At 46.0% G+C, this 22,247-nt stretch overlaps 1 protein-coding gene across 2 annotated transcripts in view; it reads right to left on the reverse strand.

Moving 5' to 3' along the window:
- Window positions 1–878: 878 nt before the first annotated feature.
- LOC108922844 (hemicentin-2-like) overlaps window positions 879–22,247 on the reverse strand; it is a 33,923-nt gene continuing 12,554 nt past the window's right edge. For both annotated transcript variants that reach the window (XM_029257656.1, XM_029257655.1), the window contains exons 8-12: window positions 3,832–4,086; window positions 3,139–3,456; window positions 2,233–2,487; window positions 1,830–1,997; window positions 879–1,692 (exon numbers count right to left, since the gene is read on the reverse strand). In XM_029257656.1, coding sequence (XP_029113489.1) covers window positions 1,544–1,692; window positions 1,830–1,997; window positions 2,233–2,487; window positions 3,139–3,456; window positions 3,832–4,086 — 1,145 coding nt within the window. In that variant the 3' untranslated portion in view covers window positions 879–1,543. The remainder of the gene's footprint in view (window positions 1,693–1,829; window positions 1,998–2,232; window positions 2,488–3,138; window positions 3,457–3,831; window positions 4,087–22,247) is intronic.

The following is a 22,247-nucleotide window of genomic DNA, read 5'->3' on the forward strand; positions in this document are numbered from 1 at the left end:
CTGTATTGCCTGTACAGGTAGTAGTGGACATGTTAGGCCAGGTCCTCCGACTCTATGTGAAGGTCTGTCTATCTGCATGAGTGACCTTCATGTCAATAAAACAGGTTGGCTTGAGTTCAATGCAAGTTCAGCGGTAGCTGGAATCACTGGAAATTGTGACACATGTTTATACCTCATTGTACCATGATTTTATATTTGTCATTTCTAGCAGCTTGACTGGCAACATACCAGAGTCACATTTTTCAGTGTCATCAAGACACTTTCACTCTGCTTGAAGGTTTATTCATCAGCATGAGTGACCTTCATGTCGCCTGAGTCTGATACACCTTAGAAATCTGGAAGGTTCAGCTGAGTGATGAATTGAACCCCATTCCGGGAGAAATTACATAATATACAGTATATGGCAGAAGTCAACAAGCTGTTTATACAATATGTTCACTTCAATCACAGTTTTCCAAACCCACTCATATCAAAAAAATTGGGTACAATAGATACTTCAAACAAGATTTTCCATGAACATCAGGAAAAGATTTTGATAACAGGAAGAGCTACACACACACACACGCACGCACGCACGCACGCACGCACGCACGCACGCACGCACGCACACACATTTTCAGAACCGCTTGTCCCTTACGGGGTCACGGGGAACTGGAGCCTACCCGGTAACAGAGGGCGTAAGGCCGGAGGGGGAGGGGACACACCCAGGATGGGACGCCAGTCCGTCACAAGGCACCCCAAGCAGGACTCGAACCCCAGACCCACTGGAGAGCAGGACCTGGTCCAACCCACTGCACCACCGCACCCCCCAGGAAAAGTTCCATTTGATTTATTTTTATATTTTAAAAAGTTGCCATGAGATTGTTGTATTTCACGTGACCAAATTTTTATTCATATACATATTGCTACCATGTTTACCACACACACACACAAATGAACAAGAAGTTTTACTCTGCAATAATACGGTCATCTGAAATACAAAGTGACATTTTAGAAACCTTAACAACCAGCTTGAATTTAAAATATATTACTTGTTTTTCAATAAATTTTTACAGTAGAGTGAAACAGAAATTTTGGACTAAAGAAAAAACAAACGCTTCAAGAGGGACACATAGAGCACATGAGGACTGCACTAACTGTTTAAAGCAGAGGAGACTAAAAAAATTAAAAAAAAAACATATCTAACACATTCTTTAGATTTGAAAAAGTCAGTGTGAGAATGCTGCAGTGCAATAGGCCAATTTTTTGTTATTTATGTAAATGTTTGCTATACTCATAAATGGACAGAAAGTTTTACATGCCAGCACTAAACATATTACTAATACAGTTTGCATTTTGAAACATTACATTTTATAGTTTCAACCTAAACTACAAGCCAACGATTTAGTGCACGTATTTTGTAAAATAAAATTGTAATCACTCCCCTTTTACTGTTGTGAACTTACTGTAAGTAAGCATTACAGTGGGGCGCAACAGAAGAGTAGAGATGCTCCAAGAGGGAGACACGCAATCCTACCTAGAGCACAGAATCACTGTTTTACACTTAATTTTCCTTTAAAGTAACTTCGTAAACATTGTGGTCTTTCGGTGCCTCTTTGCTGCGTTTCATCTTGCAGTGGTAGTACAACAGCACCGCCAGCACTGCCAGGAAGAAGGCTGTTCCCACTAACATGCAAAATAAGTCACCGAAACCTGGGAAGGAAGAAAATTACCAGCAACATGTTTCACCTCCCAAAATGTGACATTGATATTTATAATAAAACATGGATTCATTGATTTTTACCACTGCATTAATTCCAGTTGTACACACATCTCACTCATTCTCTTACCCATCTGTGTGGGACCTGTGCTTTGGCACATAGCAGAAAACATCTCTTTCCGATCTCTAGTAAAGAAAATCTCCTTTTTATCCAAGAGAGAAAGGTCCTCTGCAGCATTCATGCTTATTATTATGCTGATGCCATTAGATAAGGTACAATTCACAGATGACACAAGACCTGCGGATGTTGATGATGAGTGAGTATACATACTTTGGCAATCGAGAAAGGACACAATAAAATCACTTGTGGAAAATGTTAAACCCAGTTTAGTTTCTGGGAGCTGCTTTTGCCACTGACATGACCACTCGCAGGATACGTAACATTATCTTTCAGCGTCTTTAAATAATTACTCTTATATTTACATTTTATTGTTTTTTTTTTTAGAAGAAGTCAAGTTTTGAAACTGTTATACCTGTACAGGTGGGGAGACTCAGGGTGCTGTTTTGCCTGCTGATGTTATTCCAGGCTGTACAGATGAGATCTCCACTCGCACCCGTTGCCAACACCATAACACCATTTCCATAGGAAACATGGGGAATGATCCTTTTAGACGAAGTGTCTCCCGGACTCCAGGTGTACTTGGGATTGTCTCCCCCGGCGAAGCAGGACACCTTCAGCTCTCCATGGGGAAGACACAGTGTGGAAAACACTGGTGTGGACACAGGTTCTGGGAGAAAAAACCAACTCAGTATCCTCTGAGTGTGCTCCATACATGCAATTATATAAAATGGATGAATATATATATAAAACTATAAAGTTACAAATTAAAAATAGATATGAAATTATAATCCTTAACAGTTGTTTCATTGGACATTTTCTATTGACCAAGATAGCCAACAATATCAACATTATGGATACTGTGATGAAAACGTACCTTCCATTAGAAAGATGTCTCGCAAGAACTTGGGCGCTGAGGCAATGTGTAAGTTACCTGTCATCTTCTTTAGCTAGAATATGTCCTCAGTCTGCATTATATATCGCTAAGATGTATTGGCCTGAATAATTTCTTTCTGCTTTGTCCAGCATTTTTTTTTAACAAATCAAAACATATATACTTAGGAAAATCCTCTTTTCTAAATTCAGAAATAATTGTATTTTCATACATTTCTGTCTCACAAATTGTGCACAGTAAAAGTACAGTACTATTTACTGTAATTACCAGGTCATGTTACCTCTTTGAAGCAGAGTACTGACCAAAGCAGTGTGAGCAAATCCACTGTGTGAAACATGTTCTATGACAATGTGGCTATCGTTGGATAATGTACAGTATTTATATGTTTGTTTACCACATTAAACACTTGATGGAAAAACAACTCACCTTCAATGATCAGCTGAATTTCTTTTGTTTGCCATATATTTCCACTTGCATCCTTAGATATTTCTAAGATGTATTGGCCTGAGTAATTCCTTTCTGCTTTTTCCAACCTTAAGATACCAGTGTTAAAAAAATCAAAACAGCACAAATGCTTGTCAATGTGTTCTTTTCTTAATTCAAACAATTTTTTTTCCTTATGTTTAAGTTCAATCCAATAACCGCTGGTGTTGGTAACGAGCTGTATAAACACAGGTTTTCCCAGAATGCCATAACACTGATGAAAACGTTCATTGTTTGTGACGTCACAATATGCTGCAGCACCTGGAAGAGTCAGAGGAGACAAAGAGTCTTGAGCTCCTCTCAGTGAAACATGGTCTCTTTGTCCATTTCTCCTAACTACCAGTTAATGTTGCCAGTAATATTTCTGGAGCAATTTAGGGTAAGTCGCTTGCTCAAGAGTACTGCAACCGGATGGGTTTCAAACAAGCAATATAAAATAACATGTAACTATTATGAAAATCTTTTTTTTTTTTGCCAAAACTCGATCACTAATCGAGTGGCCACCTGGGTGTTCTACACCCCCTGGAGAGATCCCACACAGTTTAAGTGATATTTACTCCCAGGTTCTGTCCCAGTATGACCATAAACACTTCTTTTGGAAACTTTGGTGTTGTAAAATTGAGAAAGATGCTTTACCTGAACAGGTGGGAAGACTCTGGGTTCTGCTTTCCCTTCTGAGACTATTCCAGACTGTACAGGTGATCTCTCCACTCACACCTTTTCCCAACACAACAACACTTTTGCCATACTTCATATGGGGAATGTTCTCTCCAAGTGTCTGGTCCCCCAGTGACCAGGTGTATTGGGGATTGTCCCCCACAGCAGAGCAGGACACCCTCAGCTCTCCATTAGGTAAACACACTACGGATAGCCAACGTATAGACACGGCTTCTGTGGAAAGAAATCAAAAGCATGTCAGACACTGAGTGTCTTTGTGTTTGATATTAAAAGTGACCTTTAGTGACTCCCTGTTCTGGGCTCCACTATGTAAATGACAAACTTAAAATCCATTCATTATTTTATATTTATTTAATGTCAGCAAACTGAAGGAGGAGTTTGTCATTTCTGTCTCACAATTTGTGCACAGTAAAAGTACAGTACTATTTACGGTAATTACCAGGTCATGTTACATCATTGAAGCAGAGTATTGACCAAACCACTGTGAGCAAATTCACTTTGTGGAACATGTTCTCTGAGAATGTGGGTCTCGATGCACAATGTACAATATTTATATGTTTGTTTACCACATTAAACATTTGATGGAAAAACAACTCACCTTCAATGGTCAGCTGAATTTCTTTTGTTTCCAGTTGAATTCCATCATTATTATATATTTTTAAGTTGTATTGTCCTGAATAATTTCTTTCTGCTTTGTCCAGCCTTAAGGTGCCATTGTTAAAAAACTCAAAACAGCATAAATGTTTAACAAGGTGTTCTTTTCTAAATTCAAACAATTTTATGTTGTCATGGTAAAGTTCAATCTCATAACCGCTGGTGTTAGTAACGAGCTGTATGAACACAGGTTTTCCCAGAGCTCCATTACACTCATGAAAATATTTATTTTCTGTGGCATCACAATAGGTTGCAGCACCTGGAAGAGTGAGAGGAAACAAAGAGTCTTGAGCTCCTCTCAGTGAAACATGGTCTCTTTGTCCATTTCTCCTAACTACCAATGAAAATGTAGTTTTGTAATTAAACCACATGTAGACTTTCTTAAATTATGATGCTTCAAACAGACTTTGTTCACTTTATGGTGCACAGTGCGTAGAGCCTTGTTATGGATAAATCATAGAACCCCGATTCAAATACCTGCTCCTGTTGCACTACCTCTCGGCAAGATATTTACCCTCAATTGCTCCAGTGTAAAGTACCTTACTGTATAAAAGTGTAAATAGCTGTAAGTAGCTTAAGTAGCTGTAAGTAGCACAAACCAAACACTCGTAAGTCTCCTTGGACCAAAGCATCAGCTCAATAAGTATTGATAGTAATAATTTTTTACTACACTGGAGCCATGCTCCACTTCAGGATTAAAATGAACCTTTATTAATATTATCATTAAAGCTTATTTCAAATAACAAGAATTTTAATCTGAATTTTTCCCTTTCGTTTAATGATGACATCAGAAGTCTCTGTACAGAATATTGTTCAGGACAAAGCTGGAAAAAAATATAGAAAACAGCTTACCTTGTGTCACCGGTGCTAAAAATATGACCAGTCCAATAAAAGCATAAATTCCACTTCTCTCCATAGTTATGGACTCAACAGGTCAGAATGTCAACTATAGATTCTATTGCATCTGAATAGCATCTGTCAAATGAATTAATCTAAATGGAAATAAGCTTTTAAAAGCTTAACCTGTATTTTTCTTTTGATATGATTAACTTTGTAATTCATAAATTAAACTGTTATTAAGATTTATAAGCTTTTAGTCACAACCGATCAATGTTAAACACCACTGGAGCAGACAATGAAGTGTGAAAAGAAGTTTGGAAAATAAAGACTGGAAAAGAAGGAAGTTCATTGTGTAAGATGTCATTGCGCTCTGCTTTCGCAAACACATGATGGGTTTCTTGGCACTAAGAAAATAGTTGTTCTTTTTTAACATATTAATTGCAGAACACCTGATCAAGTGGATCACAGCAACACAGATACAGGATTAATATGAGATACAGCAAGATACCCCTTCCTAGATCGGGGCCTTGGCGTGGCGGAAGGGCTTGTGTGATCTAGGGATCTCCAGAGCTATGTCATTGGGAGCAGTATGCTCCTGGTAGGGTCTCCCAAGGCAAACAGGTCTGGAGTGAAGATCCAGACTAATACAATACAAAAAAACCCTATGAAAAATGAAAACAGAAAAACGTTTACCCTGCCCGGAATAGAGTCACTGGGACCTACCCCTGGAGCCAGGCCTGGGGGTAGTGTTCCTAGGTGAGCACCTGGTGGCCAGGTAGCCCATGCAATCCTGCCGGGCTCAGCACAAAAAGGGATCGTGGGGGTGCCATGTGGGCCCACCACCTGCAAGGTCCATCATGGGGGTCAGGTGCAATGTGTATCAGGCAGCGGGAGGGGGCAGGGTGGTGCATGGCATTGTGACTCCTGGCAACAGGAGCTGGCTCTTGGCACGTGGAATGTTATCTCACTCGGGGGGAAGGAGCCGGAACAGGTGCGGGAGGTTGAGAAATACCAACTAGATATAGTTGGGCTCACGTCCACTCACAGTGTTAGCTCTGAAACCAAACTCCTCGATAGGGGGTGGTCTCTCTCCTACTCAGGGGTTGCACAGGGTGAGAGGCCCCGGGTGGGTGTGGGGATACTCACAAGCCCCCAGCTGGCTACCATACAGTTGTAGTTTGTCCCGGTGGACGAGAGGGTCGCCTCAATGTGACTTAGGGTCGCAGAGAGGAAAACTTTGACTGCTGTGTGTGTTTATGCACCAAACAGCAGTTCAGAGTATTCGGCCTTCTTGGAGAGGGTGGGTGGGGTTCTGGACGGGGCTCCACCTAGAGACTCCATAGTCCTGCTGGGGGCCTTCAACGCTCAAGTCGGCAATGACTGGAAAATCTGGAGGGAGGTGATTGGGAAAAACAGCCTGCCCGATCTAAACCCAAATGGTGAAATGTTATTGGACTTCTGTGCTAGCCATGGTTTGTCCATAACAAACACCATGTTCGAACACAAGGATGCTCATAAGTGTACTTGGTACCAGAGCTCCTTAGGCCGAAGGTCAATGATCGACTTTGTAGTCCTTTCATCTGACTTGAGGCCACATGTTCTGGACACTTGGGTGAAGAGAGGTGCTGAGCTGTCAACTGATCACCATCTGGTGGTGAGTTGGATCAGATGGAGGGGAAAACTTATAGACAGACCCGGTAGGCCCAGACGTTTAACGAGGGTGTGCTGGGAACGACTGTCAGAGACCTTGTCCGGAATGATTTAAACTCACACCTCCGGGAGAGCATCTCCCATGTCCCAGAAGGGGTAGGGGACATGGAGTCTGAATGGACCCTGTTCAAAACCTCCATTGTGGAAACAGCCAGGCACACCTGTGGCCAAAAGCTTGTTGGTGCCAGCCAGGGCGGCAACCCAAGAACCCGCTGGTGGACACCGGTGGTGAGGGAAGCCGTTAAGCTGAAGAAGGAGGCCTTTAGGGCTGGTTGGCTCTGGGGACTCCTGACTCAACAGACAGGTACCAGCAGGCGAGAAAGGCAGCAGCGGCTCTGGTTGCAGAAGCAAAATCCAGGGCATGGGAAGAGTTTGGAGAGGCCATGGAAAACGACTATCGGTCAGCTTCAAAGAGGTTCTGGAGAACCATCCAGCAGCTCAGAAGGGGTTGGAGGAGTTTTGCTCAGGCTATGTTCAGCAGGAGTGAAGAAACTCTGACATCTGATGTGAACATTGTCAGAAGGTGGAAGGAGGACTTTGAAGAACTCTTAAACCCAAGTGATATGCTTCCCTTACAGGAGTCAGGGCCTGAGGCTTTCAGGCTGTCAGAGTCCATTTCCCTGGTGGAAGTCACTGAGGTAGTTGGTAAGCTCGACAGTGGCAAAGCACTGGGGGTGGATGAGATCCACCCAGAACTGCTTTAGGCCCTGGATTTTGCAGGGCTGTCATGGTTGACACACCTCTGCAATGTTGCATGGACCTTGGAGACAGTGCCTTTGGATTGGTAAACTGGGGTGGTGGTCCCTATTTTTAAGAAAGGGAACCAGAGAATGTGTACCAACTATCGGGGTATCACACTTCTCAGCCTCCCTGGGAAAGTCTATACTGGGGTGCTGGAGAAGAGTCTCCAGCCGATAGTTGAACCTCAGATTGAAAAGGAACAATGTGGATTCCGCCTTGGCCGTGGAACAGTGGCCCAGTATTTTACCCTCTCACAGATATTTGAAGGGGCATGGGAATTTGCTAATCTAGTCTACATGTATTTGGTGGACTTGGAGAAGGCCTATGACCGTGTTCCCCGAGAAATTTTGTGGGAGGTGCTTAGGGAGTATGGGGTACTGGGGCCACTACTGCGAGCCATTCTGTCTCTGTACATACGGAGCGAAAACTGTGTCTACATACTCAGCATTAAGTCAAGCCTGTTCAATGTGGGTGTTAGACTTCGCCAAGGTTATGCCTTGTCTCCACTCCTGTTTGTAGTTTTCATGGACAGGATATGAAGGCGCAGTCGAGGCCAGGAGGGCCTTCTGTGTCGTAGTCGGAAGGTGACGTCTCTGCTCTTTGTAGATAATGTTGTCCTTTTGACACCATCATAGGGTTGCCTCCAACATGCACTGGAATGGTTTGCAGCCGAGTGTGAAGCGGTTGGGATGAGGATCAGCACCTCAAAGTCTGAGTCCATGGTTCTCTTACAGAAAAGGATGGCATGCCCCCTCCAGGTAAGGGTAGAGAATTTGCCCCAGGGGAAGGAGTTCAAGTATCTTGGGGTCTTATTCACGAGTAAAAGGAGAAGGGAGCGTGAGATCGGCCGCAGACTGGGAGCAGCGGCAGCAGTAATGCGGTCACTGTACCGGACTATAGTGGTGAAAGGGGAGCTGAGCCATAAGGCAAAGCTCTCCATTTACCAGTTGATCTATGTCCCAACCCGTACCTATGGTCATGAACTTTGGGTTATGACCGAAAGAATAACATTGCGGATACAAGCGGCCAAAATAATTTTTCTCTGCAGGGTGTTGGGACTCACTCTCCATGACAGGGTGAGGAGTTCGGACATCCGGGAGGAACTCAGAGTAGAGCCAATACTCTTCCACATTGAGAGGAGCTAGTTGAGGTGGTTCGGGCATCTGATAAGGCTGCAGCCTGGGCGCCTCCCTTTGGAGGTATATCGGGCACGGCCAACTGGGACGAGGCCCCGAGGTCGGCCCAGGACCCACTGGAGGGATTATATCTCACAGTTGGCCTGGAAACGGCTGAGGATCCCTCAGGCTGAGCCGGAGGAAGTTGCGGAGAACAGGGACGGCTGGGCCTCTCTGCTCTCCCTGCTGCCACCACGACCTTATTAGGACAAGCGGGATGGAAGATGGATGGATGGATGGATGGATGGATGGATGGAAAAATATATACAAATACATGATACACACAAGAGACAAGGTTAAAGAATTTCATTGATTTATAAAACAAAGTGGGGGGTGCGGTGATGCAGTGGGTTGGACTGTGTCCTGCTCTCTGGTGGGTCTGGGGTTTGAGTCCTGCTTGGGGTGCCTTCTGACAGACTGGCGTCCTGTTCTGGGTGTGTCCCCTCCCCCTCCAGCCTTTCACCCTGTGTTGCCAGGTTAGACTCTGGCTCCCTGTGACCCCGAATGGGACAAGCGGTTCAGAAAATGTGTATAAAACAAAAGCACACAACTCACCGCAGAAGAAGCTTCTGGAGCATATTTTTTCTTATATTAATGCTTCCTTCCTCTTTTTTTATCTCAGACAATTTAAAAGATGAGAAAAAAGAATGCACATACACAGGCTGAGGTTGTTTGTCCTGAGTGGGGTCGCAACAGGCTGCGGCCTGGCCCAACACCACAGGGGAGGGGGGGGCATACCCAGGACTGGATGTCAGTCCAACACAGGTCACCCCAAGCGGGACTCAAACCCCAGATTCACCAGAGAGCAGGGCCCGGCCAAACCTGCTACACCACCACACCCCCGGAGAAAAAAAGCAGCTGAACAGTATTTCATGGTATTTAACATCACTTGTTTAACATCGGGGGGAACATATGCAAATATATTTCAAAAGCATTCAGTCCTTCAGATTAATCAAGTTCAGTAATGGTGATGATAATAGGAACTAATGGCGCCGCGAATGACCGCCTCGGTGTGGAGCTCCACGGTTGTTTTATTGTTTTTGTTAGTTTGTCCTGTCTTTAGTTATGTTCCTACAGTCAGTTTTACCACGGAAGAACTGCTGAACATTCGGCAGTACACACCACCCAATATTTTACCGGTTTTCGATTATTCTGACGTTTTGCTGGACATTGTAGTTGGAGGTGCAGTGGCGCTGCTCAAGCGCTCCAAGACACGCAAGTGTGGAAAGCGAGCCGGTGCGCTAGTAAAGCTCCGAAAGCGCGGCTTTAGAACAGCGCTGCCTAGTATCCATCTGGTGACTCTCCGCTCCTTACCCAACAAAATGGACGAACTTCTCCTCCTGTCCCAAAAAAACAAGGACTTTTTAAACTCTGCTGCTCTGTGTTTCATGGAAATCTGGCTGAATGAAGCCATTCTGGACAGCTCGCTACATCTGCCGGGCTTCCAGCTGTTCAGAGCGGATCGCAACGCGGAATCAGTGGGAAAATCACTTGGCGGTGGGACTTGCTTCTACATCAACGAAAGGTGGTGTACAGATGTAACAGCGTTGAAGAAGATGTGCTGTCCTGACCTAGAAGTGCTTTTCATCAACTGTAAGCCTTTCTACTCGCCACGGGAGTTTTCCTCGTTCATTCTCGTGTTTACATTCCACCGCAAGCGTGTGTGAACACAGCGCTGCAACAGCTGGCCGATCAGATCACAGACACAGAGCAACAACACCCGGACTCTGTTATAATCATTCTCAGGGACTTTAATAAAGCAAATCTTTCCCATGAACTGCCAAAATACAGACAGCACGTTACATGTCCTACCAGATACAATAATTTACCGGACAACTGTTACACCACAATAAAGGATGCATATCACTCTGTCCCACGGGCAGCTTTGGGGCTCTTTGATCACTGCCTGGTTCATTTTATATCGACCTACAGGCAGAAACTGAAATCAGCTAAACCTGTAATAAGGACTGTTAAAAGATGGACTGAGGAAGCAGAGCAGGACTTACAAGCCTGCTTCGAGTGCACCGATTGGAGTGTTTTTGAGGCTGCTGCTACCGATCTGGATGAGCTCACAGGCTCTGTAACATCATATATCAGTTTCTGTGAGGATATTTGCATCTCTACCAGGACTCATTTAACATACAACAATGACAAACCATGGTTCACTACAAAACTCAGACAGCTTTGTCAGGCCAAAGAAGATGCCTACAAGAACGGGGACGGAGTCTTGTATAAACAGGCCAAAAACACACTAACAAAGGAGATCAGAGTGGCTAAGAGAAACTACTCTGAAAAGCTGAATAGTTTTCAGCCAACGACCCAGCATCAATGTGGAAAGGCCTGAAAGACATCATCAATTATAAGACACCATCCCCCAGCACCATGTCAACTCAACAACTGGCCGACGATTTGAATGAGTTTTATTGCAGATTTGAAAAACCCTGTTTCACACCCCACACCCATTCTGATCTTCTCTCCATGCATCGATTAACACCTCCAGTAACCCCCACCTTCCCCCCTCCTGCACCTTTGATTTGTGAAGAGGAGGTGTGTCGGGTCTTTCGCAAACAGAAGACAAAGAAAGCACCAGGCCCAGACAGTGTCTCACCAACCTGCCTAAAAACCTGTGCTGACCAGCTGGCCCCTACCTTCACAAAGATCTTCAACAGATCACTGGAGCTATGCAAAGTTCCTTCCTGCTTCAAATGCTCCACCATCATCCCCATCCCAAAGAAACCCAAAATCACAGGACTGAACGACTACAGACCTGTTGCCCTAACGTCTGTGGTCATGAAGGAATTTGAAAGACTGGTGTTGGCCTACCTGAAGGATATCACTGGACCCTTGCTGGACCCCCTGCAGTTTGCTTATCGAGCAAACAGGTCTGCGGATGATGCAGTCAACATGGGACTGCACTACATCCTGCAACATCTGGACAAACCAGGGACTTATGTGAGGATCCTGTTTGTGGACTTCAGCTCGGCCTTCAACACCGTCATCCCACACCTCCTCCTATCCAAATTAACCCAACTCTCTGTGCCCACCTCCATCTGTCGGTGGATCACCAACTTCCTGAAAGACAGGCAGCAGCTAGTGAGGCTGGGAAAATGTTCATCCAATAGTCGCACGATCAGTACTGGCGCCCCCTAGGGATGTGTGCTCTCCCCACTGCTCTTCTCCCTGTACACCAACGACTGCACCGCTAAAGACCCCTCTGTCAAACTCCTGAAGTTCGCAGACGACACCACACTCATTGGCCTCATCCGGGAGGGTGACGAGTCTGCTTACAGACAGGAGGTCCAAGAGCTGGCTGTCTGGTGTAGTCATAGCAACCTCGAGCTGAACACGTTCAAAACAGTCGAGATGATTGTGGACTTTAGGAGAAACACCTCAGTATTTTCCCCACTCACCATCATGAACTGCACTGTGGCAACAGTGGAGTTATTCAGGTTCCTGGGCACCACCATCTCACAGGACCTGAAGTGGGAGCCCCACATAGACTCCATTGTGAAGAAGGCCCAGCAGAGGTTGTACTTCCTTCACCAACTGAGGAAGTTCAACCTGCCACAGGAGCTGCTGCTGCAATTCTACTCCTCAGTGATCCAGTCTGTCCTCTGCACCTCTATAACTGTCTGGTTCGGCTCAGCTACAAATTCAGACATCAGAAGATTACAGCAGATAGTTTGGACTGCTGGAAGAATCATCGGCACACCCCCCCAGGCTCTCCAAAAACTGTACTCATCCAGAGTCAGTAAAAGGGCTAGCAAAATCATTCTAGACCCCTCGCATCCAGGCCACTTACTCTTCAAACCTTTGCCATCTGGCTGACGCTACAGAGCACTGAGCACCAGGACAGCCAGGCACAAGAAAAGTTTCTTTCCTCAGGCCATCTACCTCATGAACAGCTAAATTCCCCCTAGAGAGTAAACCAGTGCAATACACAATGCTATTTATATTTGTAATTATGTCTATTTATCACATCACTTGTCTTACTCACATTCCCTTGCATTTGTATAGAACATACCTGTACATACATATAGTGTCTAGTGACTATTTTTTGTATATTGGGTACTTCATATTTTTCTGTATTTTTTATCCTTCATTCACATATTCTATCTTCTCATCTGTGTCTTGTCACTGTCACTCTGTCTGTGCTGAGGAAGTTTCTGTCACCAAGACAAATTCCTTGTATGTGTGAACATACTTGGCAATAAAGCTCGTTCTGATTCTGATTCTAATGGTGCACAAGTTTGTGATTAATAATAATATTTATTCATAGTCCGTGTGTTCAGCGTAACGCTTCTGCTGATACTTCATGTTTGGTCTTCGATATTCAATTTAGTCCAAAATTCTATTTTTCTTGTCTCAGCAGAATAAACACCAAATTCTTGTTTAAATAATGCATGAATATTCTATTAGTTGGGGGTGCGGTGGCGCAGTGGGTTGGACCACGGTCCTGCTCTCCGGTGGGTCTGGGGTTCGAGTCCTGCTTGGGGTGCCTTGCAATGGACTGGCGTCCCGTCCTGAGTGTGTCCCCTCCCCCTCTGCCCTTACGCCCTATGTTGCCAGGTGGGCTCCGGTTCCCCGTGACCCCATGTGGGACAAGCGGTTCTGAAAATATGTGTGTGTATTCTATTAGCATTCCCTTCAGAAAAGTTGAAAGCATAAGGACCATTTTTTAACAAGGTACAGTTTCTATGATTTCAACACACAGAAGAGAAGCTGCACTATGACAATCACAGTGACATTCACAAATTCTCACTGTCTTTACACCTACTTAGAGTCACACACACATATTCACACACACACATGCACACACATACAGATCCATATGAACACATGTTGCTGCCATAGTGCCACCCAGAAAGCACCTACACTGCACATCCTGTTACCATGGATATGACTCACTATCATGTTATAAAACCCTCTATTTGCAATGACCAGGAACACAGTGACCAAGGCCCAAGGGAGACTCGGAGATAGACCAGAACCACCATACACACTAAGCAAGTTTATTATTAATATTATTTACAGATCTCCTGCCTGACTCAGAGATTACAGCTTTTGGTTTGTCCCTTTGATTACGTTTGTGCCTCGAAGACCCTCATTTTGTCTTGTGATCCCGGTTTTTGGATTCCCTTTTTGAACCCCGACGCTACGCGCTTGGGTCCGACGGCTTCTTTCCGTTGTGAAACCATGACAGAAGGTTCCATCTTCCACGCGGACTCAGCGGAGTCAGAGCACATTCAGCACACGTTCGCCTCACAGGGAGCAGTGCTGGATGCTCATGAGCAGACACTCGCTCGTCTCTGCGACGCGCTACGGAATCTGCTCCAAGCACCCCGGTGTGAGGAGAGACCGCTGCATACAGAGCACACCACAGGTAACGCCCCCTCAGTGCCCTTCCAAGATCTATTGCTCATCTTTTCCAGTCTGCCACAGGTCTACAGCACAGATCTGAGACGGATCACATACCTGGTTTCCCTCCTGACCAGGAAAGCTCTAGATTGGGCCGCTGCCGCATGGGGACGCTGTTCCCAATATTCTTCCGATAAATTCAAGAGCCAATTTCAGGCAGTGTTCAGGCTCCCCCGCACTTACCAGACCACCAGCGAATGCCTCTTGGACCTGGTGCAGGAGACCGCTCAGTGGCAGATTATGCTATGGAATTCAGGATCCTTGTTGCGCACAGTGGCTTGGACCAGAAGACCTTGCTCACCATTTTTGGGCGCGGGCTGTCTTCCAGGCTTCAAAAAGAGCTGGTGTTCCACACTGAACAATGGACGCTCGACTGGTTCATCGAGACAGCCATCATGCTGGACAATCTCACCCAGGACCGCGAGCCCCGCCAAAGACCCATACCTGTGACCTTTACCCCGTCACAAAGCCTGGCTAAGTCCATGCAGCTGGGACATGGCCACCTCACCACCGAGGAACGACAGCGGAGGTTCCGAGGTAACCTGTGTCTGCACTGTGGCGATGCAGGTCATCTTTGTGTCACCTGTCCTGTCAGTCTGAAGCCCCAGGTGAGTCGCACCCTCACCTGTAACTGTCTCATGGTACCCATCATTCTATCCTGGGGCACCACCACAGTAGCAAAAAGAGCTTTGGTGGATTCAGGGGCTGCTGGGTGCTTCATGGACACCTTCTTTGTGAGGACACATCAGGTCCCCAAGCAAAGGTGTAATATCCGGATGAGGGTGAGCACCTTAGATGGACAGCCTTTGGGCAAAGAGTATGTGGATACCCAAACCTGTCCAATAGACCTGGGAATGTGGGTCTGCCACAAAGAACGGTTACAGTTCTACCTGCTTGCTTCATCTGAGGTCCCAGTCATTCTCGGTCATTCTGAACAGAGGTGGCCCAGCAAGCCTTCAAGGACTTGAAAAGTCTGTTCATCTCAGCCCCGATCCTTCATCACCCTGATCCAGACAAGCCATTGAGGTAGAGGTGGACGCTTCTGAAACCGGGGTAGGAGCCGTGCTGTCCCAACGAGAAGGTAATCCACCAAAACTGTACCCATGTGCTTTCTCTTCTAAGAAAATGTCCCAGGCAGAAAAGAACTACGACATTGGTAACAGGGAGCTCTTGGCTGTGAAGCTAGCCTTCAAGGAGTGGCGACACTGGCTAGAGGGGGCCAGATTCAGTTTACTGTTCAATTTATTTTTATAGAGCGCTCTTCTCACGCAGTGACACAGAATGCTTTAACAGAGGCATAAAGCAAGAAAAACAGATACAAACAAAGAAGACAGTTGACTAATGGCTACCATAATGAAGAACTTATTACAGAGCTATAAGTATACCTACTGGCCACCGGGGAAAGGAACAAAAACTCCCAACTGAAGGTTGAGGGAGAAAAAACCTCTGGGGGTCCATGGGCCAGTGGTTGCCCACCCCTCCTGGGCATTCTAGAAAGTAACAATTTGTAAGCCAGTGTGTGACAAGTAATAATGATAATGTTGGTAAATGGCATCTTGGATCCCCAGCTCGGCATGGAACGTCTCAATAGTCATGGCAGATGGACATCATCTTTTGTCAGCACGGGATTCGTCTGTCACCACTGGCCAGCCTCCTCAGGTCTTATGTAGCAAGGTAGTGCTCAACGAGAAGTTAGAACAGAGTTAGTAATTTGTTACTTAAGTAAATTTAATATGCATTTTTATAAAGGTAATAAAAAACAACCAAACAACCAGCTGGGATACCCGTTTCTCATCCTCACGGACCATAAGGATTTGGAAAACCTACAGACGGCGAGACGACTCAATCCCCAACAAACCAGGTGGGCCTTTTTTTATGCGTTTCAATTTTACAGTGACCTACCGACCTGGTAGTAAGAACACAAAGGCCGATGCCCTGTCCCGCATACACGAGCGGGAGTCCACAGAACGAGACCCAGGTTTCATCCTATCCTGGACATGCCTCGTAGCCCCAGTCCAATGGGACTTCTCCCAAAAACTCGTCCAAGCCCAGGCTACCAAGCCTGAACCTCCAGGTAAGCCCAATAGGAAGCAGTATGTTCCCCCCCAGATGAGGGCCACAGTCCTGCAATGGGTCCACGACCATCCCGCAGCCGGCCACCCCAGATTCAGTAAGACTCTGATGCTCCTGCAGAAACACTTCTGGTGGCCATTACTGGCAGAGGACACGCAGGACTATGTTCGGGCATGTCGGGTTTGCGCTCAAGCCAAACCCTCGAACCAACGACCCGCAGGACTCCTAGAACCCTTACGGGTGCCCAATCAAACCTGGTCGCTCTGGTCCTGCTCTAGACTTTCTGGTAGACCTCCCTAACTCCGACGGTAAGACCACTATCTTGACCGTAATTGATAGATTCTCCAAGGCCTGCCGGTTGGTACCCCTCCTAAAGCTCCCTTCCGCACTGGAGACAGCGGAGCTCCTGTTTCTTCATGTCTTTTGCCTTTTTGGCTTCACAGAAGACATTGTATCGGATCGAGGACCCCAATTCACCTCCCTACTCTGGAAGGCCTTTTGGAGTAAATTAGGAGTGGCCGTAAGTTTAGCATCGGGTACCATCCGCAGGCAAACGGGCAGGTCGAACGACTGCAGCAGAACATAGGCCGGTTCCGGCGCAGCTATTGCTCAGAGCAACCATGACAATGGGCGCACTACCTACCATGGGCCGAATACGCACATAACTCTTTGCCTCATGTCTCCACAGGATGTTCTCCATTTCAGTGCGTATTGGGCTACCAGCCTCCTTTGTTTCCTTGGCATCCAGGCTCCAGTGACATCCCAGCTGTCAACGCCTAGTATTGAGCTAGCGCAAGAGTGTGGCGTGCCGTCCGCCGACACCTCATTTGCCCGCTCTCCTTCGTACCTGGACAAACAGTCTGGTTATCCACCAGGGGCCTCCGGGAGGCGTACTTGTCAAAAAAACTCAGCTCTCGATACATCGGTTTCTTCAAAGTCCTTTGTCGCGTGACTCCGGTCTCATACCGCCTCCAGCTGCCACAGCACCTGAGGATCCACCCGACGTTCTATGCCTCATTTTGAAGCCGTGCACCACATCCCTGCACCAGCCACTCCTAGACTCGCCTCCTCCACTTCCCCTGCAAGACGGCAGGGCACCCGCCTACGCAGTCCGGTTGCTGCTGGATTCCCGTTGTCGAGGTGGGGTCCTCCAGTATTTAGTAGACTGGGAGGGCTATGGGCCGGAGGAACGATGCTGGGCGGCCACCCGTGACATGCTAGACCCGGACCTGATCCGTGACTTCCATAGGGACCATCCGGACTGTCCCACACCCAATAAGCAAGTTTATTATTAATATTATTTACAGATCTCAAAGCTATGAACTCTTGAAGAGACTGTGACAAATATAGACCTTCTGCAAACAGAGGTGCACCACATAAATGTTCTGGACACAGTTTTTTATGAGGGAAGCAAACTTTCATTTAAATGATTTATTTAAATCATTTATATAAATGATTTATTTATTTATTTATTATGTTCCTGTCATGCCCTTCTCTGCGCAATGAGGAACACCTGCTTCTAATCGGGGAGCGACCGCATAAAAGGGTGCTCCAGAGCACACTCAAACGCAGAACCTTGTTCAGCCTAGATCATCACGAGTGTGCTTCCCGAGTTCTTATCTCTCCTGTTCCACCCACCCTTAGCCTTGTTCTCCCATCTCCTCTGCCTTATCTTGATGGATCTCACAGTTTCCAAGATCTCCTGCCTAACTCACAGATTACGGCTTTCTGTTTGTCCCTTTGATTACGTTTGTGCCTCAGAGACCCTCATTTTGTCTTGTGACCACGGTTTTTGGATTCCCCTTTTGAACCCCAGCGCTCCACACTTCGGTCTGATGGCTTCCTCCCGTTGTGACACTATGACAGTTCCCTAACTATCTCTGCACTATTTTTACTTATCTTTTCTGTTGTGTGTTGTTTATTATATCAGATGTGTTCTTCTTCAAAATGCTTCCTGTATCATGAAGCCATTTTTAACTTTGCTGTTTTCACTGTTCAGTCTCACCAATTGCAGAGGATGTCACACTGAGTCATGTGACAACGTGTCTTCTGTGTGAATGGTGTTCACTTGGTGGTCTGTTCATGCAGAAGCAGGCTGACTGCAGAAACATGTCTGTATATTGAATAAAAATTCAAAATTCAACCATAGATGCTGTATTCAGGTTTTTTTGGGGAGGGGATGCATAAACAGTTTTGAATTTTTTTTTATCTGACAGAGTTGAATACTTATGTAAAATCTGAGTTAAGATGTCGAAATCTGCGTTAGAACTTCCTATGATGATTTGGTGATGTTGATCAGATCAGTGAAAAACATCTGACCTGATTCTGATCTGCTTGATTCAACATTGAAAACAGAGTATTTTAACTGGGTTTGCAATCTTTGTAAATATTCCCACTATCGTAAATGTCTGGAAAATATATTAACATGTAGAGACCTGACTTGAATTCCGTGCTTATCCTTTTTCTGCAACAAATTTTAGACAGACCTTGCTGAGTTGTGATGATGGTATGATGGAAGTATTGCACAGCAGAACATATATCTGAGTCACACTCCTTCGGTTTTTACGTCCTTTCTTTTGACTTCCTTAACTTGTAGCCAAATGTTTTTAAAAGAGAGATACATACAGCCAGTTGTTGCTCGACAACCCCCTCATCTGCCACCAGCAAGGGACAATAACACAGTTTCGGTGGCTATTGGCAGTACTGCCATCCCTGGCCCCCCCAGCAGCATAATGCCATTGGGGGGTGTCTGATGTTGATGGCCACATCACGGACATCAGGTCACTTCCTTCAGTGGCTTTCTTGACTTTGACCATATCCAGCTCGATGCTTTTTCAGCAGCAGTTTGAAGACACTTAGAGGCTGCTCTCATAGTGCAAGCACCAAGACCCAATCGGGAGAGGAAAGAAGTCATGGATCGGCTAATGAAGCCTTGACATCCGACCTCCACTGGCCACACAGAAGCAGACCAGCCGCCATCCTCACATGTCATGCGGAGTTGCTCATACCTTGCTTTCTTGCACTGAAATGCCTCTTCCATTCCAACCAACCAGATTGCTCCCTCCGAGGTGGATGTTCACACTGCCTCCAGAAAACCACTCTCTGGAGTGTCTTCTGAGCAGGTTTCTTGCTGATGGCATCACACTGTTCCCACACAATGCTTGACAGGATCTCGAGTACCTGGTTATGGTGCCAAATGTGCATCCTTAGAATTTGCTTGCACACAGGTAACACATAGCAGTGTGAACTGTGCTCAAAGCCACAGCAGGTACACCAGTCAGATTCTACATATCCTCACAATTTGAGGTTTCGCGAAGATGGCAAGAGATCATACTCTGAGTGTAGCAAGAATGAAATGGAAGGCTGATCCATTATCCAAAGATATGTTCATGTGATCCTTCACGACTCCACTGCCTCCCATTTTGTCCATTCACCTTGCTTGAGATGACCAGCTGAAAATGTGAGACGGGATTCCTCCTCAAGTGCACGTACTTCTGTGACTACCAGACCACAACAAACTGCTGGACCCTCCTTTGAGAACCACTTGTGGTGTGTGCTGCTGAGACTAGCTCTTCCTGTTTGCACTGCACCCATCACCTCTTTGGTTCATAGACTGGCTTCAGCAGCTCCCACTGCAGAAGTAGCAGACCACTTTCTAGCTGTGGGAATGTCAGATTTAACATCCCATATAACCTGATCAGATGAATGCCTTATCATGAAATGCACATGGGCTTTGCCAACTTTGAACTCCTCCACCAGTGACTATACAGGTAGAGACACACACACACACACACACACACACACACACACACACACACATTTTCAGAACCGCATGTCCCAGAAGGGGTCACGGGGAACCGGAGCCTACCCGGCAACACAGGGCGTAAGGCCAGAGGGGGAGGGAACACACCCAGGACGGGATGCCAGTCCGCCGCAAGGCACCCCAAGCAGGACTCGAACTCCAGACCCACCGGAGAGCAGGACCCGGTCCAACCCACTGCGCCACTGCGCCCCCCTGTCAGGTAGACTCAACTGTCCAGATTTTATGTAAAGTCCTGTTGTGGAAAAGCAGGGTGAAATCCCAAGCCACCTCCTCAGGCACTTGCAAACGTGCCTTTGGATGATTTCAACTCTTGAGAGAGACATTTCATACATCTGTAACGACCACAGTACTCGAGGCAGAAGCTCAAATTGAAAGCACGAGACTTCCAGTTTCCCAGGAAGGGGAATCTGGTCAATGGGCTTTAGCCCTTCCCATGTTTTGCTTTTGGTTTCATTCGAGCCTAAGCAAAAAGGTCAGAGAATTGCTGAAACATCTTCACAGCACAGAGTTCGCAGTCAATATTTGCCCAAACTGAGATGTCGTTGCTTCTGGGCCACTTAATACTGTGCTTGCTGGGGGTGTCACAGGGGAGTTGGTACTGATCAGCGATGGGCTCCTGAGCACTGTGGTGTTTATCCTGGCCCTGGTTCCCATTAATCGACTTATTGGCCTCAATGGAAGGCTTGTGTTGTTTATATGCAGAGCACAAATGAGACTGGTGTATGTGCAACATTCGCAAGCTGGAGAAAGTCTTGCCATAGCAGTAGGCTGTAGCCTTCAAGCCTTCCATGTTGTTGACCAGACGTTCTATATCGTTATTCACTTGATTGATATACTCTCCTTCCCCACTACAGTCGACCTGAAGGCATGTTTCGTTATGTTATATATATGAAGCACTCTAACTAGTAGCACTACCGGTAAGCAGCATGACAAAGAATGCTTACAGCGCCCCCTTTTGGTCTCTATTCTTCACTTCTTGAAAAAATAGTTTTTTATTCTTTTAACTGACTTTTCACCAAAGTACCCAATAAACAGGATAAGGTTTGTATTCAAAAAATACCTCTGGGGTGCCTAGCAGCAGACTGGCATCCTCTCTGGGGTGTGTTCGCTACCCCTCCTGCTTTGCACCCTGTGTTGATGGGTAATTTGTATTTTTGCTGAGATGTACATCACTTTGGAGAAAAGCATCTGCTAAATGAATAAATGTAAATATAAGGGGGGGTTGCGGTGGCGCAGTGGGTTGGGCCACAGTCCTGCTCTCCGGTGGGTCTGGGGTTCAAGTCTCGCTTGGGGTGCCTTGCGGCGGACTGGCGTCCCGTCCTGGGTGTGTCCCCTTCCCCCTCCGGCCTTAAGCCCTGTGTTGCCGGGTATGCTCCGGTTCCCCGTGACCCCGTAAGGGACAAGCGGTTCTGAAAATGTGTGTGTGTAAATATAAGGTTCTGGTTTGCCACAATCCCGCTTGGGAGAAACAGTTTCAGGCTGTGTGTGTAGTAATTCATGAAAATAGCTCTCTTAGATGCTGAAAACTACATGAAAACGAGCAGTGTATTACCTCAAAAGACATTTTCATTCTTATACGTAATATAGAAATCTCTGCTTAGCCCCAGGGCTGCAGTACTGCTAAACACACTATAGCGACAATGAAGAAATAACTTTAACCGCTTCTCTACCTGCTGGCCCAGACACTTTTGCACTACCAGGTGCAGTAGGTAGAATGGCTTCATCTGACATTTTTGCAGCAATTTTTTGTAAATAAATCATTATAAATTATCATTTTATATTATAAAATTATCTTCAACAGCCAATTATACTCATAATTTCCTAATATATCCTAAAGTAATTTTGCAAATGATATTGATCATATCAGAAGACAGATCAAGCTGTTATCCATGTCTTTGAACTGTGGGAGGAACCAGAGCACCTAGTGAAACCCGCACAGA

Source organism: Scleropages formosus, chromosome 13 (genome assembly GCF_900964775.1).
Source record: "Scleropages formosus chromosome 13, fSclFor1.1, whole genome shotgun sequence".
NCBI lineage: Eukaryota > Metazoa > Chordata > Actinopteri > Osteoglossiformes > Osteoglossidae > Scleropages > Scleropages formosus.